The sequence below is a fragment of the Diabrotica virgifera genome, chromosome 9, assembly GCF_917563875.1.
Source record: "Diabrotica virgifera virgifera chromosome 9, PGI_DIABVI_V3a".
Taxonomy (NCBI): Eukaryota; Metazoa; Arthropoda; class Insecta; order Coleoptera; family Chrysomelidae; genus Diabrotica; species Diabrotica virgifera.
The window spans coordinates 1,080,776-1,097,352 of record NC_065451.1 but is presented as its reverse complement, the minus strand read 5'-3'; the positions used below and the strand labels follow the sequence as shown (position 1 = coordinate 1,097,352).

The following is a 16,577-nucleotide window of genomic DNA, read 5'->3' as shown; positions in this document are numbered from 1 at the left end:
AAGCAATCTAGTATCCATAATTTTGTGAATACATAGCAAAAAGCCTTTATAGGAAATAGTTCCTTATAATACTAAACTTATACTTAAAAATGTTACACAAAAGACCTTTTTTATTTCTCTTTACTATAACTTCATTATAATATATACTTTATTATAGGAACTAGGAACTTCATTAATGCACGACTGCACTTGCACGATAAACAGAAAACAAAAATATATCACAGGATGTATTTTCATAAAGACGAGATTCAGATAATGACGCCCTAGGAAGCATGCACATTAAAAGAGGTTTATCTCTGTTCTGTTTCTGTTCCAAACTATTTTTAGAGTCAGTACCGTTGTTGTATATTACAAGCGCGTTTGCCATTCTGTGAATTATCATAAATAAACCATCCTTCAGTATTCCACAACAATTAACAAGCGATAATCCCCTAAAAGTACCTGCCTAATACTACCTTTCACGACCGATAGCGCGAAGAGCGACAACGTTGTCAAGAAGATTCTCATTTAGTTTGTATTGGGACTTAAAATATAATAGTCGCGTTTTGTGTAAAATATCCATGGACCACAAATGGATGTCCAATGTACGTTGAAATCAAACGTCCAATGGACGTCCCGTAATGTACGTACATAGTACGTCCAGTTTTGGTCCATGGACGTTTGGACTTTAAATGTACGTTATATGGACGTACATCGGACGTTGTGTGCTATATGGGAAAGTTAGTTTATTTTTTAAATAAAATACAAATAACCTGTTAAGTATATTTACTTCGTTTAAATTACGTATATAATAGAAGAATATCTTCTTAAGTGCGTAAAAAAGTACACACACATTCTTTTTTTTTCATACGCGGGATCCAGACCTAATAGTTTTCATGTAATTATCTGTTGTATCTTGAATACGATGTTATTTCTGCATTGTTTTATAGTCTTAAAACCTTAACTTTCATTAAAGTTAATTATAAAATAGTCGACATTGTGAATGTTCACAACGTTTTTGAAACTTATATAATTAGTTCAGTTGATTGAAATCTACTCCAATGCCTCTTTTACCACAAAAAAACCAGAACTTTTCATTTAGTTTTGTGAATAGTTTGGTTAAATTGCAGATCTTAGCTTAGTTGTAAGTGTTTGAAAGAAGAAAGAATGTTCCAATTCATCTGGTTGCATTAACTGCCATTAACCACAGTTTTAAGTGTAAGTGTAATGATTACTGCTCTAGCTGCCACGGGCAAACTTGCAAAAAAACTCTCGGATCAGAAAGTTTAGGCTAATTTTCACAGATCCGATATCCGAAGACACGAAATACGAAATTTTTTCGTACGATTATATTTGATTGTCGTATCCGAAATTTTTTGACATTTGTGTAATATGTCAGATTATTCCATGGATTGATATTTGATACAAATGTTTGCTGTTGGATATTGAACAGGAACATATAGATAGTTTTATTTCGATTTTATTCTTATTATTGTTTGGATCATCATGGATTCGTCAAATTATCTGTTTGAAGAGGATAAAAATGTGAGTTATTGTTAGAAGTACCATCACATCCATTTATAATTAACTGTTTTTAATGGGAAATACAATTTTACTAAAAAATAAAATCATTTTTTTTATTAAAATTGTGGCTTATTTCTCATTAAGAATAGTTAATTACAAAAATGCCACAAGAAAATAGTTTCAGAACAACATCCATTTATAATTACGATTTTGTTGTTCCATTTCAATATATCAAAAACATAAACACTTCACAAAAGTAAGGTTATCAAGACGTTCAAGATAGAATGTCATGTCAAAATTCATCCGATTTTCGTGCAAAAGTTAAAATAATTTTAACTTCTTCCGATGACTTTTTAATTTCGTACGAAAACCCAACTGTCACTTTTCAGCCAATGAAATTCTCTGAAATTTCTATCGTATCATCCTACCGTCGGACATCGGATCTGTGAAAATCCACCTTTTCTCCTTTTTTTATTACTATAATATTCAGTAATATTTAAATGCTATTTATTTGCATATTCATTCATTGGCATAAACTAATAGTTTGAAATTTCAAATGCAGATTAATGAACTGTATAAAAATTATATTAAATATTTTTAAAATGAGAAAATTCTGGATGTGGAATTAAAATTTTGTTATTTTGACAGTCTTTGGTGATGCGCAATCCTATTCTAGATACCTATTGGTAATTATTAAGCTCGGTAAGTATTAATGGTTGCATAATTACTAGGAAAAATATGTAAATATCGTTTTATACTTAAATTCTTAATAATAAAAGAACATATTAACTTAATAATTTATTTAAAACTAATTTACAGGTATAATTCAGCATCATATTCACAAAGAAATATAATTAAATAAAATATTTTTCAAACGCCGCCCGCCGCCGCCTATGAGAGGGTGCTGTTTGTGTTACTAACTTCACACGATTCAGTCAAAAGAAGAATGTCAAATATTTTTAGGTCAATCATCTTCCTTCGCGGCCATCGTTCTGAGTTATCGACAAATTTAAGCTATCATTAAAATTCAATTATTTGTGTTCAACACCCGAAAAACCCTTCAAAATATCCAGAAACAGGTACGTAATTACATACACTTTTGTAAAAACCATAAGCGATTACAGTATCCGCCTGTTTAGGAGAACTATGGCTCCACATAAGGAGTGGGACCTCTTTTGCAAAGTGTACGTCGGAAATCTCGGTTCGTCAGCGAGCAAACATGAAATAGAAAACTCTTTCGGGAAATATGGACCGTTGAGAAACGTTTGGGTGGCAAGAAATCCTCCGGGCTTTGCTTTTGTGGAGTTCGAAGACCCCAGAGACGCTGAAGATGCCGTTAGAGGCTTGGATGGCACGTAAGTTGACAATGTCAATTAGCAATAATTAGCAAAATCACTTTCTAAAATGATTCAATGATACTTATTAAAATGCCACTCCCTGCTTTTACCAGTACAACATTAATTTGTACTACATATTTCAGTTTGTTCAGATTATTTAAATCAATAATGAAAGATTATGGTAATCAATAAACTCCTTTTTAGTACAGGGAAACAAGAAAAAAAAAAGAATGTGTGTGTACTTTGTATGCACCTTAGAAGTTATACTTCTATTATAGATTCCAACGAAATTAATATGTACTTTAAACAGTTTATTTATATTTTATCTAAATATTAAACTAATTTTAATACTTACTGCTTTCCAAAAATTTTTATTAAAACAATACCAAAAATTAAAAGAATAAAACAAACACAAACACATTGAAAAATACCACAAAGAAATGATTTCTGAACAATAATTGTTGGCAAAAATTTTAACTAAATAGGTACGCACTTTCTGAAAAAAAAAAATATTTAACAAATATACTTACAATCATAAAATGTATAAAAAAAAATAAAAACTTGCATTGGGATTCGAACCCGCGTTTATTCGGGTGCTTAGTATTTGAAGTCGAAGTCTACTAATTTTGCCACCTACACGTACCTGTCATGTGCGAAGATAGGCCAACTGAACGTTTTGCTCTTTGACAGTTCTGAATATAATCAAATTCGTTTGATTTTTGTGGAATAGGGCTTTTCATCGATTGTCATTTGTTTCGAGCTTCCATCATGTATCACATAATATTAATATATCTACGTCATACGTCTTTGGTTTGTATCATTGGTATATGCCAATAATGTATGACGTAGATATATTAATATTATGTGACACATGTTTCGAGCTTCTGTCATATGTCATATAATCCGTGTATATTAATAGTATACACAGATTATAAAACATATGACACAAGCTCGAAACAAATGACAATCAATGAAAAGCCCTATTAAAATATTAATTAAAATACAACAAAACATAGAGTAAGAAAACAATATATTAGATGAAGATTGGTAGAAATTATGTTGGTAATCAATTTATGTAAATCAAAGCATTACCTACTAGATAGGTACATACATTTTCCAAATAGATAAGTACCTATGTAATTTTTTATTACAATACTGAAACATTTACAATAATTACATACCTGTTGCTTTTAGAAACTATTTAAAAAGTCACTACAATTATAAACTTGCTTTTTTCTCTGTCCTCACACCAATAAAAACTAATATACACATTTGTTTACCCATAACCAACATATTGAACAATTGTTGACAGGTCATTGTAATTACCCAATCAGAGCCTGTATAACGTTTGAGCTGCGCCCAAGACCAAGACTTTTGATGAATTTATGCACATATAAATTTACTCCCAACGTGCCTAAAGAATTATAACTTCAAAAAAGACCTAATTTCTTTTGGTTATTTATTTATTTATTTATACTGCACATTTACAGCAATGATGCCATTTATAAACACACATTTGGTCAATACAATGAAATAAGAACATACAATTTATACAATACAATAAAATAAACACACTTTAAAACAATAAATAAGGGTATCACAGTTTATGTAACATAGTACTCTTTTTCGTATTATATAGGTCAAGGTCTTCACTCAAGATTTTTTTTTTTTTTTATTACATATTTTCATTTACAATCTGCTTCATCGAAGCTATAAGCAAATAGTTTGAATGTTAAGGAGGGACAACATGCACATGAGGGAGAAGCTGCCCTGTGGCAACCCTCCTATTATAATTTTTTACATTTGATCACAATATGTATGTATTTAATTTATTAAATCTGTTGGCCATAGTTTCTTCAGTCGTCTTGCGAATTCGGGAGGAGTGTTCAGCAGTCTTGCTTCATCATTTGGATGACTTCTCAGTCCATCAAGGTAGCTCTTTGTGATCCTTGGAATTTCTTCCTCTACCAAGGGTGTAGCTGAGTCCTCGTGTAGGGTTTTATTGCTTACATACCAGGGTGCGTTGAATATCATCCTCAATATTTTTGATTGGACTCTTTGTATTATCTTGATATTTGATGGCTTTGAGCATCCCCAGAGTTGAACACCATAGGTCCAAATTGGTTTTATCATAGTTTTATACAGGAGCAGTTTATTTTCAATATTGAGTTTTGATTTTCGACCAATAAGCCAGCTCATTTGTCATATTTTGATGTTGATCTGGGTTTTCTTGGCTTGGATGTGCGGCTTCCATGTTAATCTTTTGTCAAGGGTTAGTCCCAAATATTTGACTTGTGTACTGACTGGTAATTGTGTATCATTTAGTGTTATTGTTGGGCATACATCTCTTCGGTTTGTAAATGTAACTTGGGTTGACTTCGTTTCATTTACTTTCACCTTCCATTTGTTGAGCCATGTTCCCAATTGGTCAAGGTGGTTTTGCAGACGTGATAATAGGGTCCTCATTGACAGCGATTATGGTGATGTCATCAGCGAATGTTGAGATTTGGGTTGTTTCAGTGGTTGGGATATCTGCGGTAAATAATAGGTAAAGGAGAGGGCCCAGGACACTACCCTGTGGTACACCTGATTTAATGGGAAAATATGTGGAAGTTGCTGTGTTATATTTTACTTGGAAGTAACGATCTTCAATGTAGGATTTCATGATTAGGTAGTAGGGGGTTGGAAGAATACATTTGAGTTTGTATAAAAGTCCAGTATGCCATACTCTATCAAATGCCTTTTCTACATCTAAGAATGCCGCTGTGCAATATTTTTTTTCCTCAATAGCAGTAAGGATTTTTGTTATAATTCTATGAGTCTGTTGTGTTGTGGAGTGTCTCTCTCTAAAACCAAACTGGTGTGTGGGTATTTCTACATCTAGGTTAATGTCATTCTTCAGTCTACCAAGTAGTAGTCTTTCGAAGATCTTAGACATTATCGGCAACAAGCTGATTGGCCGATAGGATGATGTTTTATTTGGAGGTTTACCCGGTTTGTGAATCATTATTATTTGCGCAAATTTCCATGTGATTGGGAAATATGTCAGTCTGATTGCACTATTGTATATTGTAGTTAGCATGACCAATGCTCTTCTCGGAAGATGTTTCAGTATTAATCCTGTTATTAGGTCAAATCCAGGTGCTTTGTGGTTATTGCATTTTTCTATTTCTAGTTTAACTTCTGATGTATTGAATGGTGTTATTGGGAGCGTCATAGGGCAAGCACTATCCAGGAAGTCTCTTATTAAGTTTCCATCATCATTATTCTCTACTTGGTGTTCTTTAAAAATACCAGCTAAGTATTCTGCAAATGCTGAAGCTTTTTCCTCGTCTGATCTTCCCCAAGTACCATCATCTTTCTTAATTGGCGAGTTGTGTTCTGTAGGTCTCTTTAAGTGTTTTGTTGCCTTCCATATTGAGTGATCTTCTTTAGACAAGGTACTAATGTAGTGTTCAAATGTGGCATTGCATGCTTCATTTAGCGCTGTTTTTAATTGTCTGGTTAATCGATTATATTCGTGTTTGTCATTAATGTTGCGGCTTCTTTGCCATCTACCTCTTGCTCTTCGTTTTTCGACTATTAGTTGTCTAATATAATTTGAAGTGGTATTTTTGTTTTCTTGCTTTGGAGTTGATGGTGTAGCTCGATATGCAGCTTGCTGAATTTGACAGGTGAAGTGGTTTATAGCCTTATCTATGTCATCTTTTTCTTTGAGTCTGATTCCAAGATTTATATTCGTGTCAAGCTGGTACTTGAATTCACACCAATTAGTTTTAGGGGAAGTCAACTTGGGTATTTCAGGTCGTTTGATTATGTGGGTGCTGATTGTTGCTATGATTGGTGTGTGGTCAGACGAGAGATCCCAACTTGCTTCTATGTTTGTGTAGTTTGCTGCAATTCCTTTTAGGATAAAGAAGTCGAGTAGATCTGGTAGTCTATTTGTATCGGACGGCCAGTACGTTGGTTGTCCCGTCGATAAGTAGGTGCAGTTTGTGTTGTTGATGGCATCTAGTAGGCTTCTGCCTTTTGGTGTAATGAGTCGTGAACCCCAATTCGTATGCTTAGCATTCCAATCACCTCCAACAATGAATTTGTTACCTAGCTTGTTGAATAGTTCTTCGTATTCTTCAGTTGTGATTCTATGTCTAGGAGGGCTATATATTGCAGCAATTTCGAAGTTCCAAGGCCTGGCATTTATATTAAGTATTGTTGCTTGTAGCTTATCTGTTTTATGTTCCGGCATTTGATGATGTTGTATATTGTTCCTTATAATTATTGCAGATCCTCCATGGGCTGTTCCATCTGGGTGACTAGTGTGGTAGACTGAGTATTGAGGTATTTTAATTACGCTTCTTTCTGTGAAATGCGTTTCGGATACAAAGAGGATGTCTATTATGTTGTCCTCTAGGAATTGGATTACTTCTGCTTTATGGTTTGCTAGACCATTTGCGTTCCATTCGGCTATTCGAACAGATCTAATGAATTTTATTAATTAATGTTGTTAGCGTGGTAAGGATCATGCTGTTTTGATTCATTAGTTGGGTGAACATTGCTTTAAATTCGTTTAAGAATAAGTTCATCTGAGACCCTATGTCAGCTACTTGATTTCCTGCTCTTACTGCTTGGGCATAGGATTGGGTTCCATTCTGTTGTTGGTACTGTGATTGTTGACTCTGATACTGTGAAGTTGGTGCTGGGTTAACATTTTGATGTGGGTTCTGATAATTATGGGTTGACTGATTTCCGCGTTGTCTATTATTTCTTACATTTTGCAAGTCCTTGTAAATTACGCAGCCTTTATAGTTTGCAGTGTGTTCTCCGTTACACAGGGCACATTTTGCTGGTGTATTTCTGGGTTTTGTACATTCTGGCGTTGGATGACTTCCTCCACATTTCACGCATGCGTAAGGTCTTGTACAATACGCTTTTGTGTGTCCATAACGTTGACAGCGCTGACACTGTGTTATATTTTTCTTTCTGTGAGGAGGTTCAAAGCTGACTTTCATATTGCCGATAGAATCCAGTGTATAGATGTGTTTGTTGTTTTCTTTCGGTTCTAGGTCCACATAGAACATTGACAGTGGTGATTTATTGACTCTGTGTAATACGTTAATGATATTACGGACAGTATGCCCTGATTTAGCTAGTTCACTTTTTATTTCTTCAACTGGCATCGAGTGGTGTAAATTTCTTATAACTACCCTATAAGCTCTATCTTGTTTTGCTTGGTATGTGTGGTGAACTATTTTGCTACTATTTAAATGCTGTATAAGTTTTCTGTATGACTCAATAGTTTTTGTGTTTATTTTTATTGTGTCATTTGGGAGAGCTTTCGACTGGTAGTCTTCTGCTTTATTGACTGTCGATAGGTTTTCAGTCATCTTTTTGATATCATTTACCCCATAGATAAATATAGGTGGAGGTTTAGGTGTTACTGGTGTGTTATTATTATCAGTTAGGTTTTCTAATGGTTCAAATCTGTTGTTTGTACTCACTTGCATTGTTGTTGTGTTATCATCTTTGGGGTTTGCTTTTCTTTTTTTTGTAATTTTTTTGACTGTTTGCCAATTATGGACATTTTCTATGGTTTCGTCGTCTTCATCGCTTGAGTTTTCCATGACAAGTTCCTCTCCACTGAGGATGTATTGGGAAGCATTTGATGTATTTGGTTGATCCATTTGAGGTGCAGGGAGGTTTTGGTTATATTGGTGATTATTGTTTGGGAATGGAGTAGGCGGGATATATTGGTTTGTTGTCTGTTGGCTGCTCGGGAATCCATAAAATGGGGGCGATATTACTGGAAGTTGTTGAGGCTGTGTATATATTTGGGGCACATTATACAACCCCCCATTTGGCACTTGATTTTGGTGGTACATTTCCTTAATATAGTACGCCACTGAGTTAAAAATTAATCACATAAATAGTAATTTAGAATTAATCACTCAAATCGTTTTTTAATTATTATTTCACTAATTACCATAAACTAGTCCCGGCCGATAGCCGAGACCGGCACAAAAACTTGGAACTTGGATCTCGAGAGCGATATGGTACGTCTTTACTGCTCGGAATCCAAATACACACCTTCACTCAAGATAAAATCTTTTTCATATTATATAGGTCAAGGTCTTCACTCAAGATACGATCGTTCATTGCCATTAAGCAGTTTGCCAGTTAAGTTTTAAGGCATAGATATAAGGAAAATCTATATGTTTCTGCAGAGACTTCCGCATCTCTTTTAATTATTAACAATTTAGTGTAAAAATGCCTTTTTTTTCGATTTTTTGCATTAGAAAGTTTAATAGGTGGATACTTGCGGTAAAATTACAAAATTTATCTTGATGTTGGAGCTAAGTGGTAGTGGTAGTAGTATTTTGATGTTACACTCTTGTTCAATACAGAGTGTACATTAATGTTACACTTGGCGGCGAGAGTGTTAAGGGACAAATAATTTTTTGAAGTTATACTTCTTAACGATCGAGCGTGAAATTTTATAATACCGGGCGCATGTGCACACAGACAGTATGTAGTTCATTGCTAATCTTTCAAGATATGTATGTATCAGCTCTGTCAGCGCAAATAAGTCATTAAAAGGATATATTAGTGTTTTTAGTAAATGTATTATTTATTATAATTTTTGTGTCTTTGGATTTGTCTTCCTACGGAATAAGATATTTTATAATAATAGTAAGTATATTTAAAGTATTTTTGTTTACTTCACTTGGTCTATTAAATTTGTCAGTATGTAGGAGAAATCTTATAACCTGTCAAAGCGAAGGGAATATAGCTCAGCGGGAGAGCGTGTGACCAGAGATCGAGAGGTCCCGGGTTCAAATCCCGAACGATTCATATTCTTCTTTTTTTTATTTTTGGTATCGTTTTAATAAAAAAAATTTAAAAGTGGTAGGTAAGAAAGTTAGTTTAATATTTAAATAAAATACAAATAACCTGTTAAGTATATTTATTTCTTTGAAATTATATAATAGAAGTATAACTTCTTATGTGCGTACAAAGTACACACACATTCTTTTTTTCTACATATCTTTACAAAACAGACAGTGATATAAATATATATTTTTTTTTTGTCAGACGTTGTTGTGGCTCTAGAGTCAGAGTAGAAATGTCAAGTGGGCGTTCCAGAAGAGGAGGAGGTGGTGGTGGAGGTAGAAGAGGACCTTCCAGATATTCCAGGTTCGTATTTTCCTTTTATTATTCATATTTCAATTCTACAAACTTTTGCTCACAAATATGTCATCACAATAAGTATTTAATGTCTGTGTATACCTATTACTAATAATCTGTGTATACCTATTATTAGACATTTGTGTCATATTTTAATAAGGTTTTTAATTGATTTTTATGTAAAATTGTTTTTGAATATAAATATGTTATCACACATTGAGCAAAAAAAATATTTTTGGTACTAAAATATGTATAAATTTTGTTGTAAATTATATACTTTAGCTTAAAATTGATTGAACAACCAAAAATCAAAAGAATTTATTACGAAAATAGGTGTTAGATAAGTAGGAGTACTAAGTCCTCTCTTGTTTATTGCATTAATGGATAAAATAGCCAAAGAAGCACAAAGAGGTCAAACACGTAAGAGTTAAAGTAAGAAAATTATGACAAAAATTCATATCTGAATTAATCTATGCTATATCTATTACTATATAATATCTATTACTATATCTAGTAAGCTCCATTTCGTATGAGGTCTTGTGTAACAGATTATATTTGTCTTTCAAGTAAATTAATTTGGTTAAGTGTTAAGTGTTTTTTACTCTTTGACACTCTTTTTTATGGCCTTATTCCTCCAGACATTAATTTTTAGTTTCTTTACATTTACTGTGACAAAAACAAAATGCTAATCAAAAAAATCTTTATTAGACCACCAGGTGACATATTTGTGAAATTGTTTTTTCGGTTTGTATAAATATTGTCCAATAAATATATTATAATTGGACAAAAAAATGCATATTTATACAAACTGATAATATTTTTAGAATAACAAATCAGCTATAAAGTGGTTTCGCGCTCATATTGCAGGCCTTCAGCCCCACTGCTGTTACCCTTTCTCCAAAACAAGGACCATCGGTCCGTTACACATCTCTTCATCTCACATCGACTAAACATCTACCCACCCTGACCCGGGAAGCTGATCAGATTGTCATCAATCTACTGAAAAATTATTTCTCTCCTCAATTTGACTACTACTATAGAATGATGTACAACTATAAAGTAGAAGTCAGCACTCCACATCAAACCACCTTCGGCATCTCTAAATTTTCTTCCCAGCACAACACTATTGGGGAATACATGCAGAAAAAAATATATAACTGCGCCCTAGCAACTTTATTTTGCCACCAGGAAATCACTATCGCTCACGTGACATTACAAATATTTAAAAACCTCGTGGCATATGGCTTATACAATTAACTTAATGTGATGATACATTTTTTTCTGGCTTATAAACCGTGAAGACTGGTCAAAAACCTAGAAAAAAATGTATCATTACAAAACGCCGACCATGTGTGATAGCACACCTTTTGTACTCTATTTAATAATTTTTCAAAACGTGTAGTGTTACGTCGTTTAGTGATTTTCTTGGTGACCTAACCAACACGACATCGAGAATGCCTGCACGACTTTACCTGCCGCCCCCTCAACCGAGTGATGTTTCCAACTCATTCAACTATCCCCACAACAGGGAAACATTGCTGATAATGTAAGAAAAATCAGTTTTTCGTATTGTTAAATGTCTTTTCAAATACGACATTCAAATATGAAGTTCAATAAAACATACGAGTAGTAATTTTGAACCTAAAATATTATTAATTTCTGTTCGTATTTTAAAGACATGTAACAATGGCATTAGTAGTAAGTGTTGCATCTAGAACAAGCGTTACCGAATATTTTTGATTTTATGTTTTTGACAATACACCACATCAGTGATGACGTAACAGTGTTATTTTTGAGTTTAGATCCAGGTGTTTTTCCTAACAAACTAAATTTTATATCATTTTTTATTCAGTTGAGATGTGCTAGCTCTCACTTTATGTTATTATTCATTGAAGATAAAAAATTAATCAAAAGTGATAGCATCATTTACAATGATACCTTGATCTAACCTCAAAAACAAATGTTGTGATGTCAGACTGATTTGACGTCATAGTAGTGTGGTGTAACAACATTCAACAATATTAATAACGTATTGGGTATGGTTTTTCAGGGGTTTCTTTAATCAATTGTGATGAAATGGGTTTTTTTTCTGATATTTTCGTTTACAGATTCATCAGTTTTTTTATAGTTTTTTTATCAGTACTTTCTTTTAGAATATACATACTAGTTTTTTTAATACTTTTTTTTGGAAATTGAACTTTTTTATATACAGTAACAAGAAAACAATTTAAGTCACTTAATAGGTTGTTTATGATGTTAAAAACGATCAAAATGAATTGGTTCTTCGCATATTTTATAGCTTAATTATATAAGCTCATTGTCCGGAAGATTGGAAAGTTCACTAATGGTACCCATATACAGGAAAGGAGATAGGAGAGGAGGTTACAACTATTGAAAGTTGATATAATAAACAAATGATTACGAATAATGACAAAACACATAAGAAGTACAAAGTGGATTTAGAAGTGGTACAGTATACAGGATCATATATTTACTTTAAAACAGATAACACAAAAAGCGCTGCAAGAGAAAAGAAAATATACGTAGCATTTCTTGACCTAAAAAAGCCTTCAATGAAGTACCAAGACAAACATTATAGAAAATACTAGGAGAAAAAGGAATGGACAACAAGTTACTAAGAATGATACAATGAGAACAACAATGCCGTAATTAGTAATAATTCAATATCAGATACGTTTAAAATAATTGAAGGTTTAAGACAGGGAGGAGCATTTAGCCCAACACTATTTAAAATACTTATGGACGAAATTATTAATAAATGCACAACAAAGAGTAAAAAGATGTATGTAGGATATAGAAATCTGCAGAGTATTTGCTGACAATTTGATGCTAATGACAAAAACTGAAAAAAAGCTTCAGAATAATTTCTTATTTATTCAGAAAAGCCAAAAACTTGCAATTTAATGAATTTATACAATACATAAGGGTGATTCCATTTCAAATCACTCAATTTTGGATCAAAACAACTTTTGGATCTCCGATTTGTCTGAAAATTGGTATATAGCATCTGCAGGATGTAGAAATAAAACATTTACGGTCGAATTATCTTCTTCTTCTTTTTTTTTTCTCAACATATTATTTAAAGCGATTTTACAGTGATTTGGTATTTATTTAAAGAAATTTCCATTTTCTATCGTAAAGTATTAAGAGTAAACAGTAGCGATCAACAGGTAGCAACAAAATATAACTTCGGGAGATAGTATCATAAACTTTGGCAACAGTGGTAATCTTTGACATTATCTAAGATTAATATTTTGACAATATCATAGTCGCGCTAAATGGAAGTAATAGAAAACGATTTTATTATTAATAAATAGTTATTTATAAAAATAAACCGAAATGGGTGAAAATTTTATGTTAAGATAGGTATTTAGAAAGGTATTTGCATGAAATATCTAATATGTAATAAAACAATAATAAATAATCATTTTTTGTTGTGAAGCGAAACAAATTTCGATTTTCGCATAATTTTGGCGCGGTTTTTAATGGACTTTTTCTTGGAAGGTTTCACTTTATTTTTCGTTTGATTTACATTTTCCATTTTGTTAAACTATTGATAATATTTTTAGAATAAAAAATCCTCCTAAAACTTTATATACTCGCATTAGAATTCGAAATATTTTTACGTAAAATATACTTACCTACATACATATAACTAAAACTCACAATTAACAACAATCTATTCTTTCAAAGAGGCCAACAACTTATACAACAACAAATATATAACAAATTAACTATCAATAAACACTACTTTCCTATGAAACAACGAAAACGAATTCTTAAATTAACACACTACTGCACTGAACAGATACCGATAAAGATGACAGAACAGATTAGAGAAAATCTGACGCAGGTTTGTCAAAATGACAGTGATAATTTCTCTATGTTGCCTAATTAGTTATTTAGTTATATGTTCGATTTCTTGTTAGAAATAAAAAATTTTAGTAGTTCCAAGATTACACAAAATCTAGGCATGGGATAAAAAAGTTTATTTGAAGAAAGTTTATTTTTTTTTTCTTCTTAATAGCGGTACAGGCTCCTTTTTTCAATATTTTATTTAGTTACAGAGTAATTTCCACGTACTAACATATTTCTGAAATTGGGCTCTGTATCGCCATTCTTTATTATATTACTAATATGTGTGCCAAATATCTCGACAAAATATTAAAAATTAGATCCGCAATCTTGGAACGCGTTTGTTGCTACCTGTTGATCGCTACTGTAGCCTCTTAATGGAAAACATAATATTTTAATGGAAGGGACTCAAAAATGTCATTTTATGGCATTATAACAAGTTATTTTGAATCAAAACAAGTTTTTGATCAAATTTTATAGTGTAGAAACGTTAAAATACCGTTTTTACATTTTCCTCCATTCCCAAAATACATCATAATCGATTTGGCTGAAAATTTGCCCACAGATAGCAAAAACTTAGGACTATAAGTGATCAGAAGGATTTGGATTATATTACAATACCAAAAAAGTTACTTGCAATATCATAGTCAAAAATATAGACGTCTACTATTAACTCGGAAAATATCGACCTCACGACAAAAATTGTTAAAAAGAAACTGTAATAACTGTAAAAACGATTTATTTGGAACAATTTCAGTTCCTACCATTTTTGTCGAAAAGTTAAAAATGGCGGAGATATTGAGCCAAAACGGTTCTCCTTTAAAATGAAGATGGCGGCTAACGTAACGGAGGAATTCATTCGCGATTTTAAATTTAGGCTACTATTGACCCCCCTAAAGATTGGAAAAATAAAATTTTGGGCAGCTCGGCATTCCAGGTCAAATGCTATCCCGACAGGACTAATATACTTTTGAGTTTGGTATTATTGCATGTAACTTTTTTGGTATTATAATATAATTCAAATCCTTTTAACCGCTTAAAGTCCTATGTTTTTGCTATCTGTGGGCAAATGTTCAGCCAAATCGATTATGATGTTTTTTGGGAATAGAGGAATATTTAAAAAACGGTATTTTAACGTTTTCTACACTACAAAATTTGATCAAAAACTTGTTTTGAATCAAAATAACTTCGTTATAATGCCATATAATGACATTTTTGAGTCCCTTCTATTAAAATATTATTTTTCCCATTGATACTTTAGGATAGAAAATGCAAATTTGTTTAAATAAACACCGAACCACTGTAAAATGGCATAACATAACATTTTGAGAAAAAAAGAAGATTATTTGACCTTAAATATCTTATTTTTACGTCCCGCATAAGCTATACACCAAGTTTCAGAAAAATCGGAGATCCAAAAGTTTTTGCCTGAGTGACTTGACATGGAACGTACCATAAATATTTCTGTATTAATTTTGAATTTGTTTGGGACTTTTATTATATATTTAAAAAAAATGGTTAATCATGCATGTGTAAATTTATGAAACCTACATTTTACTTTTAGCAGACCACATCTAAGGTAATAATAATAAACCTGTAACAATTTTACTAACCATTTTTCACGGGAATTCTGCCTGTTTCTGAACCACGCGTTCTCTTTTAAAACGTTCTATGTGAAAAGACCCCACAATAATCTTTTTGAAAAACTGGTCCTGGTCAAATTTAACGAAACTTCGGTCAATGATAGTTCTCAGTTTGTAGATTAAAAAAGTTTTTCAGTCCTAATAATTTTCCAGACCTAGGTCCCATTGACTTTTTTAATCTACGCCCTGAAAACTATCCTTGACCGAATTTTCGTTAAATCTGACCGGGACCGGTTTTCCATAAAGAGTGTTGCGAGGTCCTCTTAACAACAGCTTTGCAATTGTCTGTATTTAACGACTTTTTGTGTATATTTTTTAAGGTCGAGGTCACCAAAACGGTCGAGGTCACCGAAACGGTCGAGGTCTCGTTCTAGAAGCCGAGATTCCAGAGCACGATCTGATTCAAGAGACAGGCGCTAGTGCATTTCGATTTAAGTATTAAACTTTAAGTTAAGCAGAAGATATTTCTGAATAGATATATTCCCATTAACTTCTACACATTTACACATTTATTCATCTCTACTTTTATTTTCCTATTATGATTTTATAATTAATATAAATAAAGAATATTATCCCTTACTAAGTTTTTATTTGACCCAATGACTCGAAACCTCAGTCTAGGATTGTATATTGATATTGTGCTAAACAAAAATCTACTATAATTTAGGTTTCATTATCTATGCATTTTAAGCTTTCTACATTGGTTTGGATCTTATTCTTCTTCTTGTAGTGCCTATCCGTTTCGGATGTTGGCTATCACCATGGCAATCTGTACTTTGCACACTGCTGCTCTAAAAAGATTTGTGGTTGTTGTGTTGAACCCAACGAACTGTCAACACTGATGGAATGGCCCCGTCCCATTCAAACAGTGAAGCGAGATTGACTGCAACATACAAGAGAGAGGTCCTAGAGAGACAGAGAATTTTTCAAGTAAAATTTGCTGTAACTACCACAAAAGTTGCCAGATGTGATTTTATGAAACCCCCACTTAGAAAGTGAAATTCCCTCAAATCACCCAAATTTAAATTTTTGCCGC

The 16,577-nt window shown here is 32.5% G+C and overlaps 1 protein-coding gene across 3 annotated transcripts; it reads left to right on the top strand.

Moving 5' to 3' along the window:
• Nucleotides 1-2,418: 2,418 nt before the first annotated feature.
• Nucleotides 2,419-16,120, top strand: LOC114324909 (RNA-binding protein 1). Of its 3 annotated transcripts, none has more exons than XM_028272815.2 (4): nucleotides 2,419-2,582; nucleotides 2,643-2,858; nucleotides 9,930-10,031; nucleotides 15,862-16,120. In XM_028272815.2, the coding sequence occupies exons 2-4, from the start codon at nucleotides 2,650-2,652 to the stop codon at nucleotides 15,959-15,961; spliced, it is 411 nt and encodes a 136-aa protein (XP_028128616.1). In that variant the 5' UTR covers nucleotides 2,419-2,582; nucleotides 2,643-2,649; the 3' UTR covers nucleotides 15,962-16,120. The 3 variants fall into 3 exon arrangements, with proteins under 3 accessions (XP_028128616.1, XP_050518824.1, XP_050518823.1); XM_050662867.1 differs by lacking the exon at nucleotides 15,862-16,120 and adding an exon at nucleotides 10,890-11,561; XM_050662866.1 differs by having other exon boundaries at nucleotides 2,446-2,582; nucleotides 2,628-2,858.
• Nucleotides 16,121-16,577: the final 457 nt, after the last annotated feature.